The sequence below is a fragment of the Anthonomus grandis genome, chromosome 3, assembly GCF_022605725.1.
Source record: "Anthonomus grandis grandis chromosome 3, icAntGran1.3, whole genome shotgun sequence".
NCBI classification, from domain to species: Eukaryota; Metazoa; Arthropoda; class Insecta; order Coleoptera; family Curculionidae; genus Anthonomus; species Anthonomus grandis.
In genome coordinates this window covers 7,163,786-7,183,175 of record NC_065548.1, presented here as the reverse complement: position 1 = coordinate 7,183,175, position 19,390 = coordinate 7,163,786, and the positions used below count along the sequence as shown (strand labels likewise).

Below are 19,390 nucleotides of genomic sequence, written 5' to 3'. Positions count from 1 at the left end.
AACTTTCATTTTTCATTATTTTTAATACATTTTTATTCTGTTGTGAAGGATGTATGGGGAAGAGGTATTGTTTTATTATTTTAAAGCCAATTTCCAAAAACTATTAATATTATGTTAAATAAAGGTCGCTTATGATATTTTAAAAATGCGTTTTGGGAATTCCATGGAGCTTAAGATATTTTTAATGTTGCTTGTATCAAAATAACTTGAGAATTATTTTTATAATATCGTAAGCACCAAATTAAAATAATTAGGTTTTATTACAGTCATGGTATCTTTATTTAAAAAAAAACGACAGTAACAGTAGCAACATTAAACAAAACATTTCAAAAAATAATAATAAATTAAACGCCTTCGTCCTCTTCATCTTCTTTATCTGTGTCCGGTAATACGTCTATAATGTCCTGCGAATGTGGCAGACTAATGAATTCGGTATGATAGTCCTTTGGAATAGCTGACTGCAAACATAATTTGCTGAGATCTTTGTATTTAGACGCCGATATCGGCAGTAGGGAAGTGTAGCATTTATTAAGGGGCTTTCCGTCATTTTTAACAGTAAAGTGCCGTTCATTGGCTAACCCTTGCAAATAACTATACTGAACTGTCATGTATTTTGGATTTTCTGCTTCCATTTTTATTACCCGAATTTTGGAAATTTGAAGGGGCTTACCTTTGACTAATTTAGGTTTTTTGCTTCTAGTTTTAGTTGGTTTTTTCTTTAAAATTGATTCAGGTTGTTCAGTAGTTTCTGTGTCTTCAACATACTGGGAAAAATTAGAAACCCCTTTTGCAATGGTTGAATAGTTCAGAAAATTGTCATAGTTTAATAAATTGACGAAATATGGTCCGGGTGTGTGCCTTGCAAGACTTATAGCAGATTTCCACATTGAAGGTGCGTAAATGGTTTTTTTTTGATATAAATGATTCTATAGTGGAATGCATAGAATCAACAGGCATGTATGTATGGCCGGCAATTAGATAGTTTAATGTGATTTTTTTTATGTGAATAGATGTTTTAAGAAATGTGTTAATCATTGCCAAAACTTGTTTGTTTTTATTTTGTCCACTGCAATTATCGCAGTACAGGGAAAGTTCGGATATTTCAGGAGAAATACGTTGATCCAAAAGTTCATGGTATTTTTGTAGGGCAGTGCAAACTTCGTTTGAACCTTTTTTATACTTTCATATACCGTGAAATTGTAAACAGCTAATTTACGAGCATAATATAAAAGTATACTGTTTCCGTGTGGCGTAGTTAACACCTTCTGTAGATCAAAAGATGCACACATGAAATTTGGGTCGCAATTTTCTTGATCTTTTTTAAATTTATCAAGACTGTTTTTTATCTCTTCTCTATGACGCAGATAGTTTTCTAAATCTGCTGCCTCTACATTTTTTTCGCCTGTACTTAGGACCCTTTCACAAAGACTACATTTATCTCTTTTTTTTTACATAAATGCCTAGATTGTAACCTTTAAAAATCCTTAAAAACGTTGCTCTGCTCACTGGATCCATTTTTTGCATTTTACAATCTTCCTTATTCTTTTTACTATTCTTATCCTTTTTTGTTTTCTGCATAGGTCTCGAGTTCATAATAGGCATTAAATATTTGCTTTCTGTCAGTTTCACTTACTGATTTACAATTATTCTGACATTTTTTCCCAGCACATGGATTCGGCTTTACTGCTTTATTTACACCAGAACTCTTTAGTTTCTTTTTTTCTAGTCTTTTATTTGGTTTTTTGATTTTATGTTTGGACAAACCAGTGCTAGCCCGATCACTGCTTTGATCTTCTGAATTAATATCATTATCTTCTCTGTCAATATTCATAGCCATTGCTTGTTTATCATCTGTGGATTTATTGTTCTGAAGAGTTGTCACTGTTTGCTAAAAGAAAAATGTCCTGATTGTAGTTTAGTATTGATTAGGAAATAATTTATTAGTGTTCATCTTAGCAAAGAATGTGTGTACCAGAAGAAGTTACCTTAGACTGGGGATCATAACTTTCTATACTTGAACTATTATTATCGAATGGAAACGTCATAATTTCAGCACTTATTGTTTCATTGCAAGATGGTTCCAGAACACTTTCGTTCATCAGGAAGTCAAGGTCTGATACACCAGTAAGATTGAGGTCAGCTGAAATTTAATAATAATAAAGCAATTATTAAAAGAAACACACATAACGTGTTTGATGTATCTAGCTTTATCCTTACCTACCGCAGCACTGAATGAATTCATGGCAATATTATTTTCTACATTAGAAACAACTGTTCCATTTGGTTATATAATAATAATAGGATTGTTGTCTTTATCAAGGTCGGTAGTTTCAGCGGCTCCTCCTGCTAATGGTTCATTGATAATAACTTCTTGATCACCTTTGTGTTGCAGAGATAACTCTGGCTTTTGCTAAAAAATGGTCAATGTTTGTTGGATTTTGCATACGTCCTGTTAGAGTGGAGTTCTCACAGTTACCTCAGAAATAACACTGTCAATAACATTTTCGAGAATAGTGTAGGTCATAATTGTTTCTGGATCATTTTTAGGTTCGTCTCCGTTTGTTTGTAAATGTGCCGTAGCTTCATGTCCCGCTAATTTATTAACAATAATTTCTTGATCAGGCTTGGGTTGAAAGGATAATTCTGGATTTTGCTAAAAAAATCAAATTTTGTTTTCCGTTTTTTCTGCTTTATAAGATTGTGCATACGACGTATTATGGTTGGAGTTTTCAGTTGCTTACCTCAAAAAAAACATTGCCAAGAATAGTCATGGGGTCTGGAGCATCTTTAGATTCGTCTCCCTTTGTTTGTGGTAGTACCGCCAACGTCTAAAAATTTATAATTATTTACAATAATAAAATGGCACCGTTTGTTAATCGAACAACATTAATTTAGTTAATTAATTTTTCTAATTTATCATTATTACGCGAATTTAATTTAAAAATAACGTACCTTTTGAAACATTGTTGTTCCTTCGGAAAACTCTTCGTTTGTGAGTCGCAATTTCAGGGTTTCAACAGCTTCTTTACTTTTAATACACAAATTCAGACACCGTAAGCCCATAGACATTTTTAGGATAAATAAATAACAGTATAACAACAAAACACACTAAAAACACGTCCGCTTTCCACGAGGAGGGTTAAAAAACTGATTTAGTTTGGTCGTTACGATTATTTAACATCCGACGAGAACCAACGTGTCTGATATACCACGATTTCCAATATATCGTAAGCGACAGGCGGATACGTTTATTTCTACAAATATTTGGGCGGTTGCGATATTTCATATAATAACTTATTTATATATTTAATACAATATTTATGCTGAATCTTTTGGTAATTGTTTTAAGAGTTTCGCTATCGAATAAAATTTAAGCGACACAAGCTTACGATATTTTAAATTATTTGGTGGATAATAAGTTTACTCTGATTGATAATAATCTAGCTTGCGATATTTTACATATTGAAGGCGCATTTAAATTTACGATCGTAAATTTAAAAAATGAAATTATGACGTTCTGTGACCTTTGGCGCTAACGATGTTTTTCTAAGTCGATGCAGCTCACCTAGACAATTCCGGAAACACCAATATCGCAATTTTGCAAAAAATGTCGCTTACGATACTTTGCCTGGACACTGACGATATGGTAATAAAACTATTTCATTTTTAATATAACTAGTCTTGGGGTCAATATTTTGTAATTTTTAAGTAAGGGAACCTAAATGAGAAAATAATTTATTGCCACTTAAGCCTAAAAGTAAACAACCTATTTATCAACTTGAGTCAAAGTTGATCCTTGACTGAAACATTAACAAATTAGACCTTTATGGTCCTGACTTTGACTGAAACAAAAATATCTTAAAAAGGTAAAAAATATCATTAATTTATGGACTGATATAAGTGATTTTAAATTTTTAAAGATCCTTGTGCAATAATTTCTGTGTTATAAGGATTCCTGCATTGAATATTAGATTATAAGGAGACAGAGGTGTAAAGGTGTTTTAGAATTCATGTGATATTATAATGCTAGGATTCCAAATTGAATTTTAAAACACCTTAATGAGTTTAGATAATATTGGTCCCATTTATTAGTATACTTAGGGTCTTTTTACTTTAAACAGCTTAAAGCAAATAAGGTTTTATTATTAAATTTTTTTATATAAACTTTACTTAGTCCTAAACCTACTTTGTGATATATGTGTGTAAATTGGATTTCAAAAAAATATATAATATATAAATATTTAAGTGGGAATTATCATAGTTTTAATTCTATTTCTGGTTTTTTAAGGGCTTAATTGATGCTTTTCCTCCATTCCGGGATAGCCCTAAAATATTAATACAATATAAATGTGTGTAATAGATCATTACTTTGATACTCATACAATTTTGGTGTGGCAAAAATGGGTAAAGGTCCACATAACGGTTCCCTAGCAGCTTGAACTCTATGGGCCCACTGTATGGTGGGCTTTAATACCCTTTTAGGATCTCTAAATACAGGAGGCCCCGACTGAATTCGTTTCTTGGGTTCATCGGTGATTTTTTTATGAATCTGTCGCATTTTCAAGATGTATAATTCGTCCATCGTTTGAAATTCCTTAATGAGTTTGTTGGCGTTCGTGGCCCTTATTAATGTTAATTTTAAATGGTTATAATAATATTAGGATTGTTTTGAAACTTACCTTCTGCGTTTCTCAATGTCCTCGTATATTCTTTGCTGTTGCCTTTTGGTCTGTTCAAACGTTTTCTTGGCTTCCCTCCATTCGTTGACGATTTTTTTGCGTTCGATTTGTTTTTGTCTCTTCAGTCTCTCGTTTTCGATTTGGCACAGGATTTTTTGTTTTTCCATTTCTTGTTCTGTTAGTAGTTTTTCCTCTCTTTCCATCTAAAATTACATAAAAAGTGTATTAATAGGAAGCAATCTTTGTAATTCCGATGATTTGAACAAGGTGTGTCTATTTATGTAAGTCTTTAGGACACAAACAAATAAAATCCAAATAAAGTAATAATTTAAACTTACTTATAAATTAACCAAAAATTTTCAAGTAATATTTAACTAAATACTTAATCAAATTTAATTTTAAACCGCATTGGGTTACAGTGTTACGAAACAGTTACCTAAGACTTATCTAGTTCTAGAAAGTTAAGTTTCAGTCTATTTTTAAATAGTAACAAATTCATCACAAGGAAATTCAGGTTAAAATCATTACAATGCAAAGTACATTCTCACCAAATGGCAGTTCTGGTAATAATTTGTTCTACAGTATGGAATAAAAAAGAGGTAGGTAATAATTTATAAGTATACGTGCATTAAACATTATTTTAGAACAAATATTTGGAGAGTTTGAGAAGCTGTTACCTAATAATCTTAAATAATGCTAAAATGTGAGTTTTGTCACGTTCTGGAATGTTAAAATGAGATCGGGTTAATATGCATGCAGTTATGGTCCATAATTTGGAAACGAGTTTTATAACAAAAACCATGTGCCTTTTTATTTCAAATAAATTGCTAAAATTTTTGACTATTTTTAGGAATGTAATTTTTGATGTTTAAATATGAATGGTAGTTATTATAAATGCACCTTTTTGTTTGTGAAGGTAATTTTTTAACAGTATTGTAGTAATTTGTATTTTTGTTAATTTTCCATGTTTTGTATGTTTTTTGTTTACAATTAATTTGAGTCTCTGGAAAAAATTGTGAAAAAACTGTTATTTACACTTTTGAGAGGTACACTATTTGGTATAACTGTATTTATTATATTGTAGAATAAATTAACATTATCATTTACATTGTTGCAGGTAAGAATAGAAGTCCAGTCAAATGAAGAGTTCATTATTAATATAAGCTTGTTTGTTTAAAATTCCTACATTGTTTAATTTTGCTTCTCTCTAAGTTTGGGCAGTCAAATAAGAAGGATGGGTGGTTAATGTTTTATGGTAACAGCGGGTAGTTAGATTGGATTAAATGGTTATTATAAAATTTATTATGAAAAACTTAATCCAGTAGTCTATTCTTTGCATTATATGTGGTCTTTATCTATGTCTCATACTAAACTTATCCGTGGTTAGCTGCAGTGTCCAGAATGATTCCGTACTAAATTTATCTAAGAACAAAATTCGTTATTTGCGACTGACACAATATTTGTTCCTGCTCTCGCAAATTCACGGGGATCATCAGACTTAGGACAAGTATTATAACTCATCTTTCTCGTAATTATATTATAAATAATATTAATATTGCAAATTTTACACGAAAAAGAGGTGCATCTATTTAAAATGGCACTTCATATAATCAGAAAGTACTAAAATTCTCCTTGCTTTATTCCATTTAATTAATACTTTCGCTGTCTAATTATATAGGATGTCTAAGCGATCATATTATTTTAATCGAGTAAATAATTCAGCGTCCCCAGATTCAGAACTTATACCAGAAGTATCCCCCGATAAACTAAATAAATTTTTTTGTTATATAGCCTAATAATAGATCTTCAAAGGGATTTAAATTAAAGCCTCTACTAGATCCAACGAGTTAGACATAAATTTGTCGATCAAGGATTCAATTTTCATTTTTTCAACCAGTAAAAAAAACTTTACTTAACTTATTGAAAACAAAAACTCTTTTGCAGAGTCGATGGCTTATAGGTACCTGATAAGACCCTACTGTCAGTCCTGCTATAATCGATCAATTCATCTTAAATATTGTGTGCATTTCCAAATTGTCTAAAATTAGCGAAAGTAATTCCGATCCGTAAAGGTGGAAACTCTGAGGAGCCTGTCAACTTTACACCTATTTGCCTGTTGTCTGCTTTATCCAAATTGTTGCAGAAATCGGTCTCGCTTGATGACTGAGATTAAACAACATCCTCAGTATACCTCAATTTCGTTTTCAAGTTTTCAAGAAAAACAAAGAAGAGAAGATCCCATTTACAACTTTATTATCCAACTGTATAGCTAGATTAACGGTGGTAAGCGTTTTGGTGTTTATCTAAAGAGATTCTGAAGTTCTAATAGCTTGGACTTAAAAAGTGGTTTTAAAACTGTAACCTCTAAATACCGCCTGAAGGATGTAGCAAATAAAGACTTTACAATCGCACAACATGGTACCTACCATCAAATTTCTCATATAATAAACAAGAATCTTAAATTTGAACAATAAATTATAAGTTTGGCAAGAAAGGATTCTTCATTTCTTCTTTGAGAAAGATTTGGTAAGACCGTCTACTTTGCCCTAAGCCTTCTGAGGTAATATTATTTATAGCTACTGTCTTACCGAACAAATTTTATTCTACAAAAATGTGTCCTTCATTAAATATGTATGTGGGATCCAACGTATGTCGGACATTTATATTGTTTAACATTTCGTTGATTAATGTAACTGCATAATAAAAAAAATAAATTGATCTAAATCAAATGAAATCAATCAAAATAAATTGATACAACTACTTGCAAACTCTTATACAAAATTTCAATGGGTGTCATTAAATAAAACTTTTGAAATTTGAAAAATGTGAAATTTTGTCACACCTCAAGAATTCCACACAGGAATCAAGTATGATGGAAGATGTGATATAAAAAAAACATTGCAAATATTGAATTACCTACACAAAAGAGATAACATCACTGACGTGTTGTAGACACAACCTTAGAATGTTGTTAGTACAGAGGGCATATTATTCGCTAGCGAAACGTTATTCGCATATATTTTAATGGCCTTAAATTGTATTTTTAAGTCGTAAACGTTGTTGTAACATTCATATACATCTGTTTGTAGAATACAAAAATCGCATTCATGATTCTCAAAGAGACCAACATACGAAATTGACGGAAACAAGGAAAACACAAAGTCACGGTCTCACAGCATATTATAATCACAGGCTACACGGGTTTCGCTCTAGCCAGAGCATCATCAGGCCTAAAATTAAAGATATTAGACATAATAAAACTAAACACTAGTATAAAGTGTGAGTAAGAAACCCCAGTGTAGTGTGAAGTTTGTGTAAGCCATAGACAAAAGTGGTTTTAAAGTTTTTTTTTGTTTTGTCTAATATCTTTGATTTTAGGCGTGATGATGCCCTAGCTAGAGCGAAACACGTGTAGCATGTGATTATATACCGGGTGGTGCGTCGCCGAGCGGAACATAGGAAAACCCATGTAAATTTTAAGGGGGTCAATTATTGGCTTCCCTGTACATTTTATAGAAAAAATGTAGGATAACTTTTTGAAGAGACCAATCTGGCAAACCTTTGTGCAAAGTTTCAAAAAATTTTAATAAGCGAATCTTGAATTATTCAATTAAATGTAATTGCAGAATTAGCAAATTTTCGGTTCAGGTAAAACCAAACGGGCACCAGTAAAATGAATATTGTCACTGACGTGAGGAAAAGTGTCAATAAATCAGTGACAGTCGATATTTGAAAACAAGTATGAATTATTCAATCGACGAAAAAATAGATATAAATCGTTCTTCATCGTTATATTAAATAAAAGTTTAGATAAAAAAGTAATGTTAACGTGTCTTACTTTGAATGTATGGTTGTGAGATTGATAAAACGAAAAAAAAAAAAACAATTCTTGTATTCGGCTGTACGTCAGATTTGACAAAGCCTTATAACAAATTGTTTGCTGGTGGCTGGTGTCTGGTCTTACCTGAACCGAAAATTTGGTATTTTTGCAATTACATTTAATTGAATAATTCAAGATTCGCTTATTAAAATTTTTTGAAACTTTGCACGAGGGTTTGCCAGAGTGGTCTCTTCAAAAAGTTATCCTACATTTTTTCTATAAAATGTACAGGGAAGCCAATAATTGACCCCCTTAAAATTTACATGGGATTTCCTATGTTCCGCTCGGCGATGCACCACCCGGTATGTTGTGAGACCGTGACTTTGTGTTTTCTTTGTTTTTGTCAATCTGTTTATAGAGTTATTAAATGTATATTTGTAGCGTTACTTTTATTATATGTGCCTATTTATTTTTAAGCTTTGTTAATAACAATTCCTTTTGCTTAAACAAATAAACAATATTTTGACTTACCTTCCACTGCAACAATTTATCCTTTAAGTTTTCTTCTTGCACCACTTTTTTGCCACCACGTTCAGTCTCATTGACTATAACATTATTGGTAAGTTTTTCGATAGTTTTGCTCTGTTTCCATTTGTTAATAGCTGCTTTCTTTTTGGTTTGTAAGTTTAGGTATTTTTTGTACCATTCTTCATGGGACTTCACTTCCTCAATTGAGATATCTACCAATAATTAAGAGATTATTCAAGGAACATACCACCAAAGTTTTACTGACAATGTTTAAATGTTCTGAACCTCAATGGAATGTTTATTTAAAAAATATTCATATATAATAAATGGAATGTTCGGAATTATCCTAAATATATCAGCAATATTTTAATTTTCTGCTGTTTGAATTGCTTATGTTTTGTAAATAGCCCTGAAATTCTTATCTATAGAAACTTGGCCAGGACAGTTTTCAAGGTAAATAAAGAAATATGGTCTATGATTTCAACTTTCAAGTATTCCTGGAATGTACAAATATTTCAGAACATTCGTTTGGTGAATTCCTGTGAACCATTGTGGGTCCTTTTTACCTGGTAAAGTTTCATGTATCTGAGTTGCCACCTCATCCACTCTCTTACATTTGCCTCTTAATTTTAAAAATAACTGATGATCTTCCTTTCTCCAGCCATTTTCGTGGCCACCAGATTGATGCACGAAATCAAAGAATTGCTTAACTTCCTACAAAATCAGTACGTTTAAGCCATTACAATCTTACTCTCGAGCAATAATTTTATTACTTTACTTTGTGCTCCAGTACTGGCCTTCACTTTTGACGGAACAAACTCAAAATTACAGAAGCTGATTTCCTGATTCCACTCAGGCAACTTGGCGTTGTAATATAAGTTTAGTTCGTCTTCTAATTCGGTTTCTATAGCCTTCAGTTGGCTTAGTGCAGACTTATTTGATTTTTTTATTTCGAAAATGTTTTCTTGGATTTGTACCATTTCATGTTTAAACGCCGAGAAATCTGTTAAAGAAAGACTATATAGACTGATGTTATGTATGAGTGAAACTATATAAGCACCAGTAATTTGAGTAATTTTTTTGTGCTTTAAAAGGTCAATTTTTGATTTTAAAGCTGAGACCACGTGCCGAATAGCGTTAGCCGCATGACCAATTTCAATTTCCCTAAAAAATCAACGCGTTTAACTTATTTTTTCTCTAATTAAATATTGATTTACCATTTACCTGGTAGTTTCGCTACCCTCATAGAAATGTAAAATTTCACTCTCAAATTGCTCAATACTCCTTCCGCACTTTTGAGCTATAGTTCTAACATTTTTATCTAATATCTGCTGGACGTGGTCGAGTTTATTTAATTCATAATTGCCCAGGATTAACATTTTATGTTGGTTTACTTCGACGTTCGGGTATTGATCAAACAAGGTGCATCTTTTTAAAAATGCCCGCCACTTGTCACTCAAACGTCATGGCATGCGCATTTCCGGAAGATTTATGAAAGTTGTATTCATATTTTAATAGGATAAATAATAATTTCTTTGTACAATATGACTAAGAAACAATATATATTCATTATTTATACATATAAATATTTGTTAATCGAACTGACAATTTTTTTTACATTGAAAAGATCTACATTTGAGTACCTGCCTAGCAGTAGTTCAAATGCACCACGCGCGTAATTTGACAAGTGACACCTCATCCAAAATTGAGGTTAGAAAAATTATTTTGGACTCGATGTTCGGCGAAAAACATAAAATAATTTTTACGAAAAACTAGGAAATAACACAGAATTTAATCATGTTATCTAGAAACTTGGCCAGGACAGTTTTTAAGGTAAATAAAAGTACAAATGGCTGATTTAGGAAATAAAATATTTCATAATATTGTAGAGCAAACAGATCTGCAATACATGGAACCAAATCTCTATAAGGCAGAAGTCCTATACACCCCTGAATACTGTTGTTATGTTTGTGCCTCAACAAGAAGTAAGTTTTAATTTTCCTTAAATTATTACAGTTCATTAGGTGCTTATTTGAACAACCACATACCAGGTTACTACCTAATGCATTTGTTATTCCACAAATCAAATACCTCGATTGTTGTATTTGGTACTGCAAAATGGTATTACAGTTCAATCTATATTGACTTCCAAACAGACTTTTCGTGCCCTTTAAATCAATTGAAAACGAGAAATGAAAAATCTCAATAATCCGAACTTACCTTATACAGATCTATCATAACCTCTTATTTCCCTGGTCTACTATATCAACATTTTTAATAATTTACTTGTTAATTTGTTTAACCTTAGGCATTTAAAATCCAATTAATTGACATAAAATTTAAAAAAATTAATTGACATTGATGAAGCCCTTATGCATATAATTAACAATTTCAGTAATTACCATTATCAAGAATTTTCTCTGGTTGTCTGAAGGTGGAAAAGATCATACCTCTTTATAAAGGTGATGAGCTAGAGGATCCATCTTATTTTAGGCAAATTTCACTATTATTTAGTCACTCTATTAATTAAATAATTAAATAAACTATGGTGTTCTCTTGGATTCCAACCAAACTGCATCACAAATAATGCAATTTTTAGGTTGTTGAGGAGCTAATATTTGGTTATTAATAATAGAAAGACTACCGCAGCAGCTTTCTGTGAGCTTTTAAAGGCATTTAGTTGTATAAATCATGAAATTCTGCTTCCGAAACTTTCTCATAACAGGTTTAAGGGTATAGCCTTAGAATGGCATATTTATCAAACCAGAGGCAAAGGTTTCTGTTATTAATTCAACTGAATCTGATGTCTTAGTAAATTCCTGCAGAGTTCTTCAGGGCTCTGTTCTGGGACCCTTGTTGTTTTTTTTTTCATAAATTATTTGGCCTCCTTAGACATCACATTAATTACTACCTGAAATTTATAGGAAAAAAGGAGACTCAACTGCCTCGAATATACAAATTATTCAGCTGCCTTTAATAAGAAATTAATACTTAACTTTACTGTCTGATATTTAAGAAACAAACTTAACTCTTAGGAGAACTTAAGTGCCTTTAATAAAAAAATAATTATTCACTTTTGTGCCTGAGACTTTAAGAATAAGTAGGACTTACCTGCCTGGAATACTAAAATCACTAAAATTAGGTCATTTTACATTGTTTGCTTATATTTTGACAATCAGACTATGATCGCATGAAGATGACATCTTGATGTGCAATGTGAGTCCTTTTGTACTCAACTTTACCAAAATTAATATTGTAATCTTTAGATCAGACTAGCCTTTCGTTATTTTTTTTTTACTTTATTACTATCTTCATCGAAATTTTTAGATTTAATTTTTGAGGGTGATTCTTCTGGTTTTTATGTAACCAGAGTTACTCGACAGCTGGGAAAGTTCATGAGAAAAAAATGTGTATTATGCTCCTACTGGAATTTAGGATGAGATAAAGAATTTGCTTCTCGGGACTTTGTGGCCAGTATCTTTAGTAATCCTATATTTTTAATTCAAAAATTTTCTGTTATGTGAGGCTAATACTATACGTTTTGCGTTTTTCTTGTAGAAACATCATTACTTATTCACAAAAATCCTGAAAAATTATTGATACTACAAGAACAACCTCTTAAGATAAACTTACCTCTTCCAATTCCCCATTCATCTCTAATTCAGACCTCTATGATCCATAAGAGTATAAAGGATACAATCACATTCCAAATAGTTTAAAGACCTTTCATTTAAAACATTTTAAAAGAAAAGTTTAGGCACTGCTAGTTGGTAAGCCTTATTATATACTTAACCCAGTTACAGTTTTATTCTTTACAGTGATATATTTTAATTCATTTATTCATTTATCTCAATATACGGCAGAGCCAGTTTACAAAAACAAAGTAGATAATACAAAATACTAGACAATATAGCAATATAAATACCTACAATACTAGAATTACAAAAAAAATATATACCAAGATAAAACCTCTGAAAAAACAGTCAACAGGGCTAAAAACTTAGCACTATCCAAGGAACGTAGGTTAAAGTGTAAGATTATTTATTTTTGATTTGAATGACCGTAAGCCGCCGGAAAATGGATCCAAACTATTTTCATTAAAGAAACGCAAAGTCCTAGTCAGTGGAGAAAAAAACCCATAGTTGGCCGAATGAAAGGGTAAAAGAAACATAGAAGAGTTGATCCTTCTTTGACAGGTGTTAAAAGGAATTGCTTCCAAGATGGTAGGACAATGATATAAACCATTTAAGATCTTATAAAACGTTAAAGCATCAGAATAATGCCGTCTGACTTCAAGATTAGGGATATTGAATTGGACACTGATAGCATTATAGTCAATGTAATAATTACGAAAAATATTAACTTCAGCTCTATAAGCAAGCGATCTTAAGAATCTTCTTTGTACAGCCTCAAGGTGTTCAATATGAGAATCATAATAAGGGGACCAAATTACAGACGCATACTCAAGCAAGGAACGTACCAAAGAGTAATAAAGTAATTTGAAACAATAAGGTGAAAGATGTACACTATTTCTAGTGATAAAACCAAGACTATGCATACTCCTGTTAATAATATCCAAAATGTGCGGCAAAAAAGTTAGCTTGGTATCAAAAAGAACACCTAAATCTTTAACTGTATTAACTGACTTGAGTTCGTTATTGTTGATTGTGTATTGATAATTAATAATTTTATTAGAACGACCAAACGAAATACATACACACTTCTTTACATTCAGTTCCAGACTATTGCTTTTACACCACTCAGCAACACTATTTAAATCCAATTGAAGTAGCTCAGCATCAAGATATGACTCAATGGCTTTATACAGTTTAAAATCATCAGCAAAAGCAAGATGTTTTGAATGAACAATTACATCACTCAAATTCCTCGACTTATGATATCACTATTATATATTATATTATATCACTCAATTCCTTGACTTAGTGTTTATTGTTTTTTATTGACAATTTACTACTTCTTATAAATGTTTGCTTGTTACAAAATATTCTGTTTCCAATTTTTATTTACACCTTTTTTATATTTTATATCATAGATTTTTATGTGAGCATTTCTGTGTAATATATTCTTATTGATTATTGGTATTTTGCTTTATTGACGAAATTTATATCCTTTGATAATAAAGGATATTTCAACACTGAACTCTTTTGAGAATATTTTAGAATGTTAGAGGGCTTTACTTGAAGGAACTATGAACATCCCATTTTCTTCTACATTTTTTCATTAGCTTTACTTCCATTGATAAATGTCAATTTTTAGGCATGGGTTGTTGAACGAATGGGCAAATTTCACAGAATCCTAGAGCCAGGCCTAAATGTACTAATTCCTATTGCGGACAGAGTAAAATATGTGCAAAGTCTGAAAGAAATAGCAGTAGACATACCGAAACAAAGTGCCATTACTGCTGACAATGTTACATTAAGTATTGATGGAGTCTTGTATTTAAGAATAATTGACGCTTATTTAGCTAGTTATGGAGTGGAAGATCCTGAATTTGCTATTACACAGTTAGCACAAGTAGGTCAATTTGCAATAAGTTAGAAACCATTTTTAAGCGTAATATGCATTTTAGACTACCATGAGGTCTGAACTAGGTAAAATCTCACTGGACAAAGTATTTAGGGAAAGAGAAAGTTTAAACGTATCAATTGTTGAATCAATAAATAAGGCCAGTGAGGCATGGGGCATGACTTGCCTTAGGTACGAAATTAGGGATATAAAGTTGCCTCAAAGAGTGCAAGAAGCCATGCAGATGCAGGTATGAGTAATCAAAGGTAAACTAACTTTACTTATATCTTTGTCTTGATCTTAGGTTGAAGCAGAAAGGAAGAAAAGAGCAGCAGTTTTAGAGTCTGAGGGTATAAGAGCAGCCGAAATCAATGTAGCAGAAGGTAAGAGACAGTCAAGGATTTTAGCATCAGAAGCTGAGAGACAAGAGCAAATTAATAAAGCTATCGGTGAGGCTTCAGCTATTAAAGCAGTTGCTGAAGCTAGAGCAATAGGTTTAAGGGTAAGTGGAAAATAAACTAAATTTGCAGGAGTTATTATTTTAATTTTTCAGATGGTAGCAGAGGCTCTTCAGAACGATAAAGGTTCTAATGCGGCTGCTTTGACAATAGCAGAACAGTATGTGCATGCATTTGATAATTTAGCTAGGACTAATAATACTTTGATATTGCCCGCTAATGCTGGAGATGTATCGAGTATAGTGACACAGGTAATTTATAAGGAAAATGCGTAATTATCACATATTAAGCCAATTTTTTTTTTTGAAGGCAATGTCGGTTTATTCGGCTGTAACGAAGCAGCAATCTCATCAAAGAAAACCCGCATTTAAGAGGATCTTTCCTTTAAAGCCACAGGATAATTTGCAAGAGTATTTTAGTGATGAGGAGGATTTAAATAAGCATAAAGAGAAACTAGAGTTGGAAGATAAAAAATTGCCTCCTAAATAAAATGTTTCTTTCTTATTATGTGTTTTTTTTTTACACTAAAAGTGAATTTCAACAAATTGTATTTATTTATTCATGACCTTTCATATTCAAGTTTTGCCAAAATTACTAAAATTTGTATTAATATAGAAAAAGCTAGCTCTAAGACCAAAATCTTGGGAAATATTGTGTTAACAAATTTTATATATTTAAATAAATTTATTTTATGAACATCTGTGGAACATTCCATTCCACAGATGTTCTGTGGAATGGAATGTTAAAGGTTACATTATGGCGCAACCCGTGATGAGGAACATTAAATCGTATGCAACCCAACAGAGCAGGGCAATCAATAAGCCTATTAACGATCTTATATATAAAACTAGCACCAGAAATATTACGGCGTTGCTACCGTGTCGGAATAGATAATTGACTTTCAATATAAGAATAGTCATAGGTTCTCAATAACAGTTAAAGTTCTATGAGCACAATATCTCAGGAATTTATGTTGAACTCTTTCTAAAGCATCGATATGAATCTGGTAGTATGGAGACCAAACTACAGAGCAGTACTCCAATATAGTTCTTACTAGGGAGCAATAAACCCTTCTTGTTGAAGAGACTGAGAAATATGAACAGTTTCTCGTAACAAACCCTAGCAATTTTGATGCTTTTACAGAAATTGAATTAATATGATCAATAAATGTGAGTTTCTCATCAAAAATAACTCCCAAATCCCTAATAGATGCAATGCAATTCAGTGGCTCATTATTAATGAAGTAATTGGATTAAAACCGGTTGATCCTGCGAGTGAAACTAATAACACAACATTTCTTAACATTTAAATGAAGATTGTTTTGTTCACACCAATTATTTAAGCGATCCATATCTGCTTGTAGTAATTCTTGATCCACAATACTACCAACCACCCTCCAAAATTTTAAGTCGTCTGCAAACACTGACTATACAGGAAACAGTTAACTATATCATTAATAAATAAATTAAATAATAAGGGTGATGTATGCCCTCCCTGAGGGAGACCTGATGTTACGCTGATAGGATCAGAAAGATGTCCACCTACCCTGACCCTTTGAATACGGCCAGATAAAGAATTTTTAATCCAACTCACAAAATCAACATGAAACCCTACGGAGATCAGTTTTGACAAAAGAATTTGATGATCAATACGATCAAACGCCTTACTAAAATCGGTGTATATAGAATCAATTTGTTTATGATCCTCTAATTTACTCATAAGATCAGATTGGTAACAGATCAAGTTAGTGGCAGTAGACTTATTCTTGCAAAACCCATGCTGTGAATCTGATATTAAGCCTTTGCATAACCAAGAAAGTTGATTAGCTATAAGGCTATCAAAAAGTTTAGGTATTGAAGATTAAATGCAAATACTTCTATAATTATCTATGACATCCCGACGGCCAGTTTTAAACAATGGCACAATAAAACTTTCCCTCCAGGCAATTGGAAATGTGGATGTTTCTAAGGAAGCATTAAATAACAAAGATAAAGGAATGGCAAGAGTACATACACATTTCCTCAAGAGAAAATTCGGAATCACATCTGGGCCTGCATTAATCTTGTTAGGGAGTGAGCTAATACCTTCAAATATATTATGTTAAGATCTTAGTAATGTTTAAATTTAAACCATTAGCGGGATCATTTTGCAGCTGATTATTATCAATACCAGGAGAATAAACAGTTTGGAAAAATTCTTTAAACATGTTTGCAATATCCAAACCACTGGATGCTTGCTTGTCACCATAAAGGAGGGTATTGGGAAGGGTATAATTGGACCTCTTATCATTGATATATTTCCAAAATGATTTAGGGTCATTCTGTAAGCCGGAATCTATCCCTTCAATATATTGCCGGAAGCACAAATCAGACATACGTTTGCATTCAGATCTAAGGCGAGAAAATTTTATATAGTTTTCGTCTGTATTATCTCTCATATATAATGAATGAGCACTCCTTTTGTTCCTAGTTAACTTTCTAAGTTCAGGGGAGAACCACTTAGGAAATGAGGAAGTTCTATATTTCTTTAAAGGAATTCTTTATAAGACTTCCATTTTTAAACAGTTCTTTCTGAGCAATTTCAGCCTTAGACAAAATTTTAATTATTTACTTACCAGACAATACTGTACAATACAAAAATCAGTTAATTTTAAAAGTCTGAATTCTCTATTTAGAATTGCAGTTCTTTGGCATATATATGCTCAAAAGACTACTGCTATAAAACATAATAAAAGCCAAGGAGAAATTACAAAAATATATTTTGAGCCTTAAACAAATTTTTATTACAAAATTGTTATTAATTTTTATCAAGTAAAAAAGAAACTAATTTCTAAAATAACAGTCTATAACAGACTAGAGGAGCAATAACAGGCATTAAATTAACATTTAAAAAAATATCATTCTGTGATGTTATGATTGGGTCCAACATAGAAACCCTAGTGTTTCTGGAAATACTTTTGCTTTTCAACCGGATCAGGGATAATCTAAAATCAATGAAAGGACTTATTATTAGAAACAATATTAAGAAAATGCATCAACTCACAGTATCTTGTCCAGGCTTCCAGCCAGCTGGACAAACTTCTCCATGCTTGTCAGTATATTGGAAAGCTTGAACTAACCTTAAAGTTTCATCAACACTTCTACCAACCGGGAGATCATTCATGGTTATTTGCCTTACAATACCCTTAAGATCGATTATGAAAAGCCCCCTTAAAAATATCATTTAATATTATATTAAAACCAATTGGTATAGCCACCTCAAGGTGTGTCCAGCATCTTCTAAATAAACTCCATAGTCCTTAGAAATACTGTGGCTTAAATCGGAGAGAAGAGGAATCTTAATGCTACCCAATCCACCCTCTTTCCTGGGGGTATTGATCCAGGCTAAATGAGTGAAATGAGAGTCAACCGAACAGGCAACCACTTCAGTATTAATTTTTTTAAATTCATCCAATCTGTCGCTGAATGCAAGGATTTCTGTTGGGCATACAAATGTGCTAAAATAGGATTGTTTTATATGAAATAAGTCTGCTTTTAAGTGACTTACAAGTCTAAAGGATAAAAGAAGAATACCAAATATTTTCCTAGAAAATCTGTGGATTTCAAAGGGATGAATTCTCCATTTAGCACTGCAGTGCTTTCCCAGAATGGAGCTGGTTTTGAAACTAAAAGTTAAAAATTATTGAGTGTAAATTGTAGCAGCAAATACACAATTTATATGTTATTAGTACTTACTGACGGCCTTAGTGAATTGCAAATTATGCTGGGATTCCTTAATAGAGTCAGTGTGTGGATAAACAGTACCGCCGGCATATTTTACACAAGACTCTTCTTCCGATTGCTTACAAAAACATGAATGAAAGCTTAACACAGCTACGAAAATAAGGAGCTTCATAATTGGGCCTCCAGACGGGTTTATTATTTATGTAACTGAACACGTTCCGTTACTCCTAAATATTCACATAAAAAAATGATAAAACTGATAAAATATCGGATTTTGATTTTTTGTATACGTGTTGACGTCAAATTTGTTTATATTTTGCATGACAGAAAAATGACATTATGAAGCTAGGCGTCCGATCGATGTTCAGCAACCAAAATCGAGAACGCAGCATATGTACAACCTATTTATAGACCGCGCTCGCTGTTATTTAATCAATATAATGCCCGTATCTCCTGAAATTCAAATTAAGTATTAAAAAAAAAGAAAAAGGCTAGAGTCTTTTATATTTCTAGCCGTTTATATTTTTTAACATCTAACTATTCAATAACTTTTATGAAAAAAGTTTCGTTTGTAGAGATTTGCAACCACTTGAAATCGGTTAATATATTTAATATTTTTTTTATAAAATGTTTTACTCAAATCCTGGGCTAATTTTG

The 19,390-nt window shown here is 31.9% G+C and overlaps 3 protein-coding genes across 3 annotated transcripts; 1 reads left to right on the top strand and 2 right to left on the bottom strand.

Moving 5' to 3' along the window:
- Positions 1 to 4,122: 4,122 nt before the first annotated feature.
- Positions 4,123 to 10,666, bottom strand: LOC126734066 (coiled-coil domain-containing protein 112-like). The gene is made up of 8 exons (XM_050437574.1): positions 10,252 to 10,666; positions 10,088 to 10,191; positions 9,801 to 10,030; positions 9,594 to 9,741; positions 9,031 to 9,239; positions 4,680 to 4,882; positions 4,383 to 4,622; positions 4,123 to 4,325 (listed from the first exon to the last, which is right to left on the bottom strand). Exons 1-8 carry the CDS (start codon positions 10,404 to 10,406, stop codon positions 4,292 to 4,294), a joined length of 1,323 nt encoding a protein of 440 aa, XP_050293531.1. The 5' UTR covers positions 10,407 to 10,666; the 3' UTR covers positions 4,123 to 4,291.
- Positions 10,667 to 10,702: 36 nt separating this feature from the next.
- LOC126734067 (stomatin-like protein 2, mitochondrial) lies at positions 10,703 to 15,515 on the top strand. The gene is made up of 7 exons (XM_050437575.1): positions 10,703 to 10,860; positions 10,917 to 11,012; positions 14,305 to 14,562; positions 14,618 to 14,803; positions 14,858 to 15,055; positions 15,107 to 15,262; positions 15,321 to 15,515. The coding sequence occupies exons 1-7, from the start codon at positions 10,825 to 10,827 to the stop codon at positions 15,498 to 15,500; spliced, it is 1,110 nt and encodes a 369-aa protein (XP_050293532.1). The 5' UTR covers positions 10,703 to 10,824; the 3' UTR covers positions 15,501 to 15,515.
- A 2,237-nt stretch (positions 15,516 to 17,752) lies between these two features.
- LOC126733879 (peroxiredoxin-4) lies at positions 17,753 to 19,047 on the bottom strand. The gene is made up of 5 exons (XM_050437309.1): positions 18,746 to 19,047; positions 18,558 to 18,675; positions 18,268 to 18,507; positions 18,054 to 18,219; positions 17,753 to 17,994 (listed from the first exon to the last, which is right to left on the bottom strand). The coding sequence occupies exons 1-5, from the start codon at positions 18,903 to 18,905 to the stop codon at positions 17,947 to 17,949; spliced, it is 732 nt and encodes a 243-aa protein (XP_050293266.1). The 5' UTR covers positions 18,906 to 19,047; the 3' UTR covers positions 17,753 to 17,946.
- Positions 19,048 to 19,390: the final 343 nt, after the last annotated feature.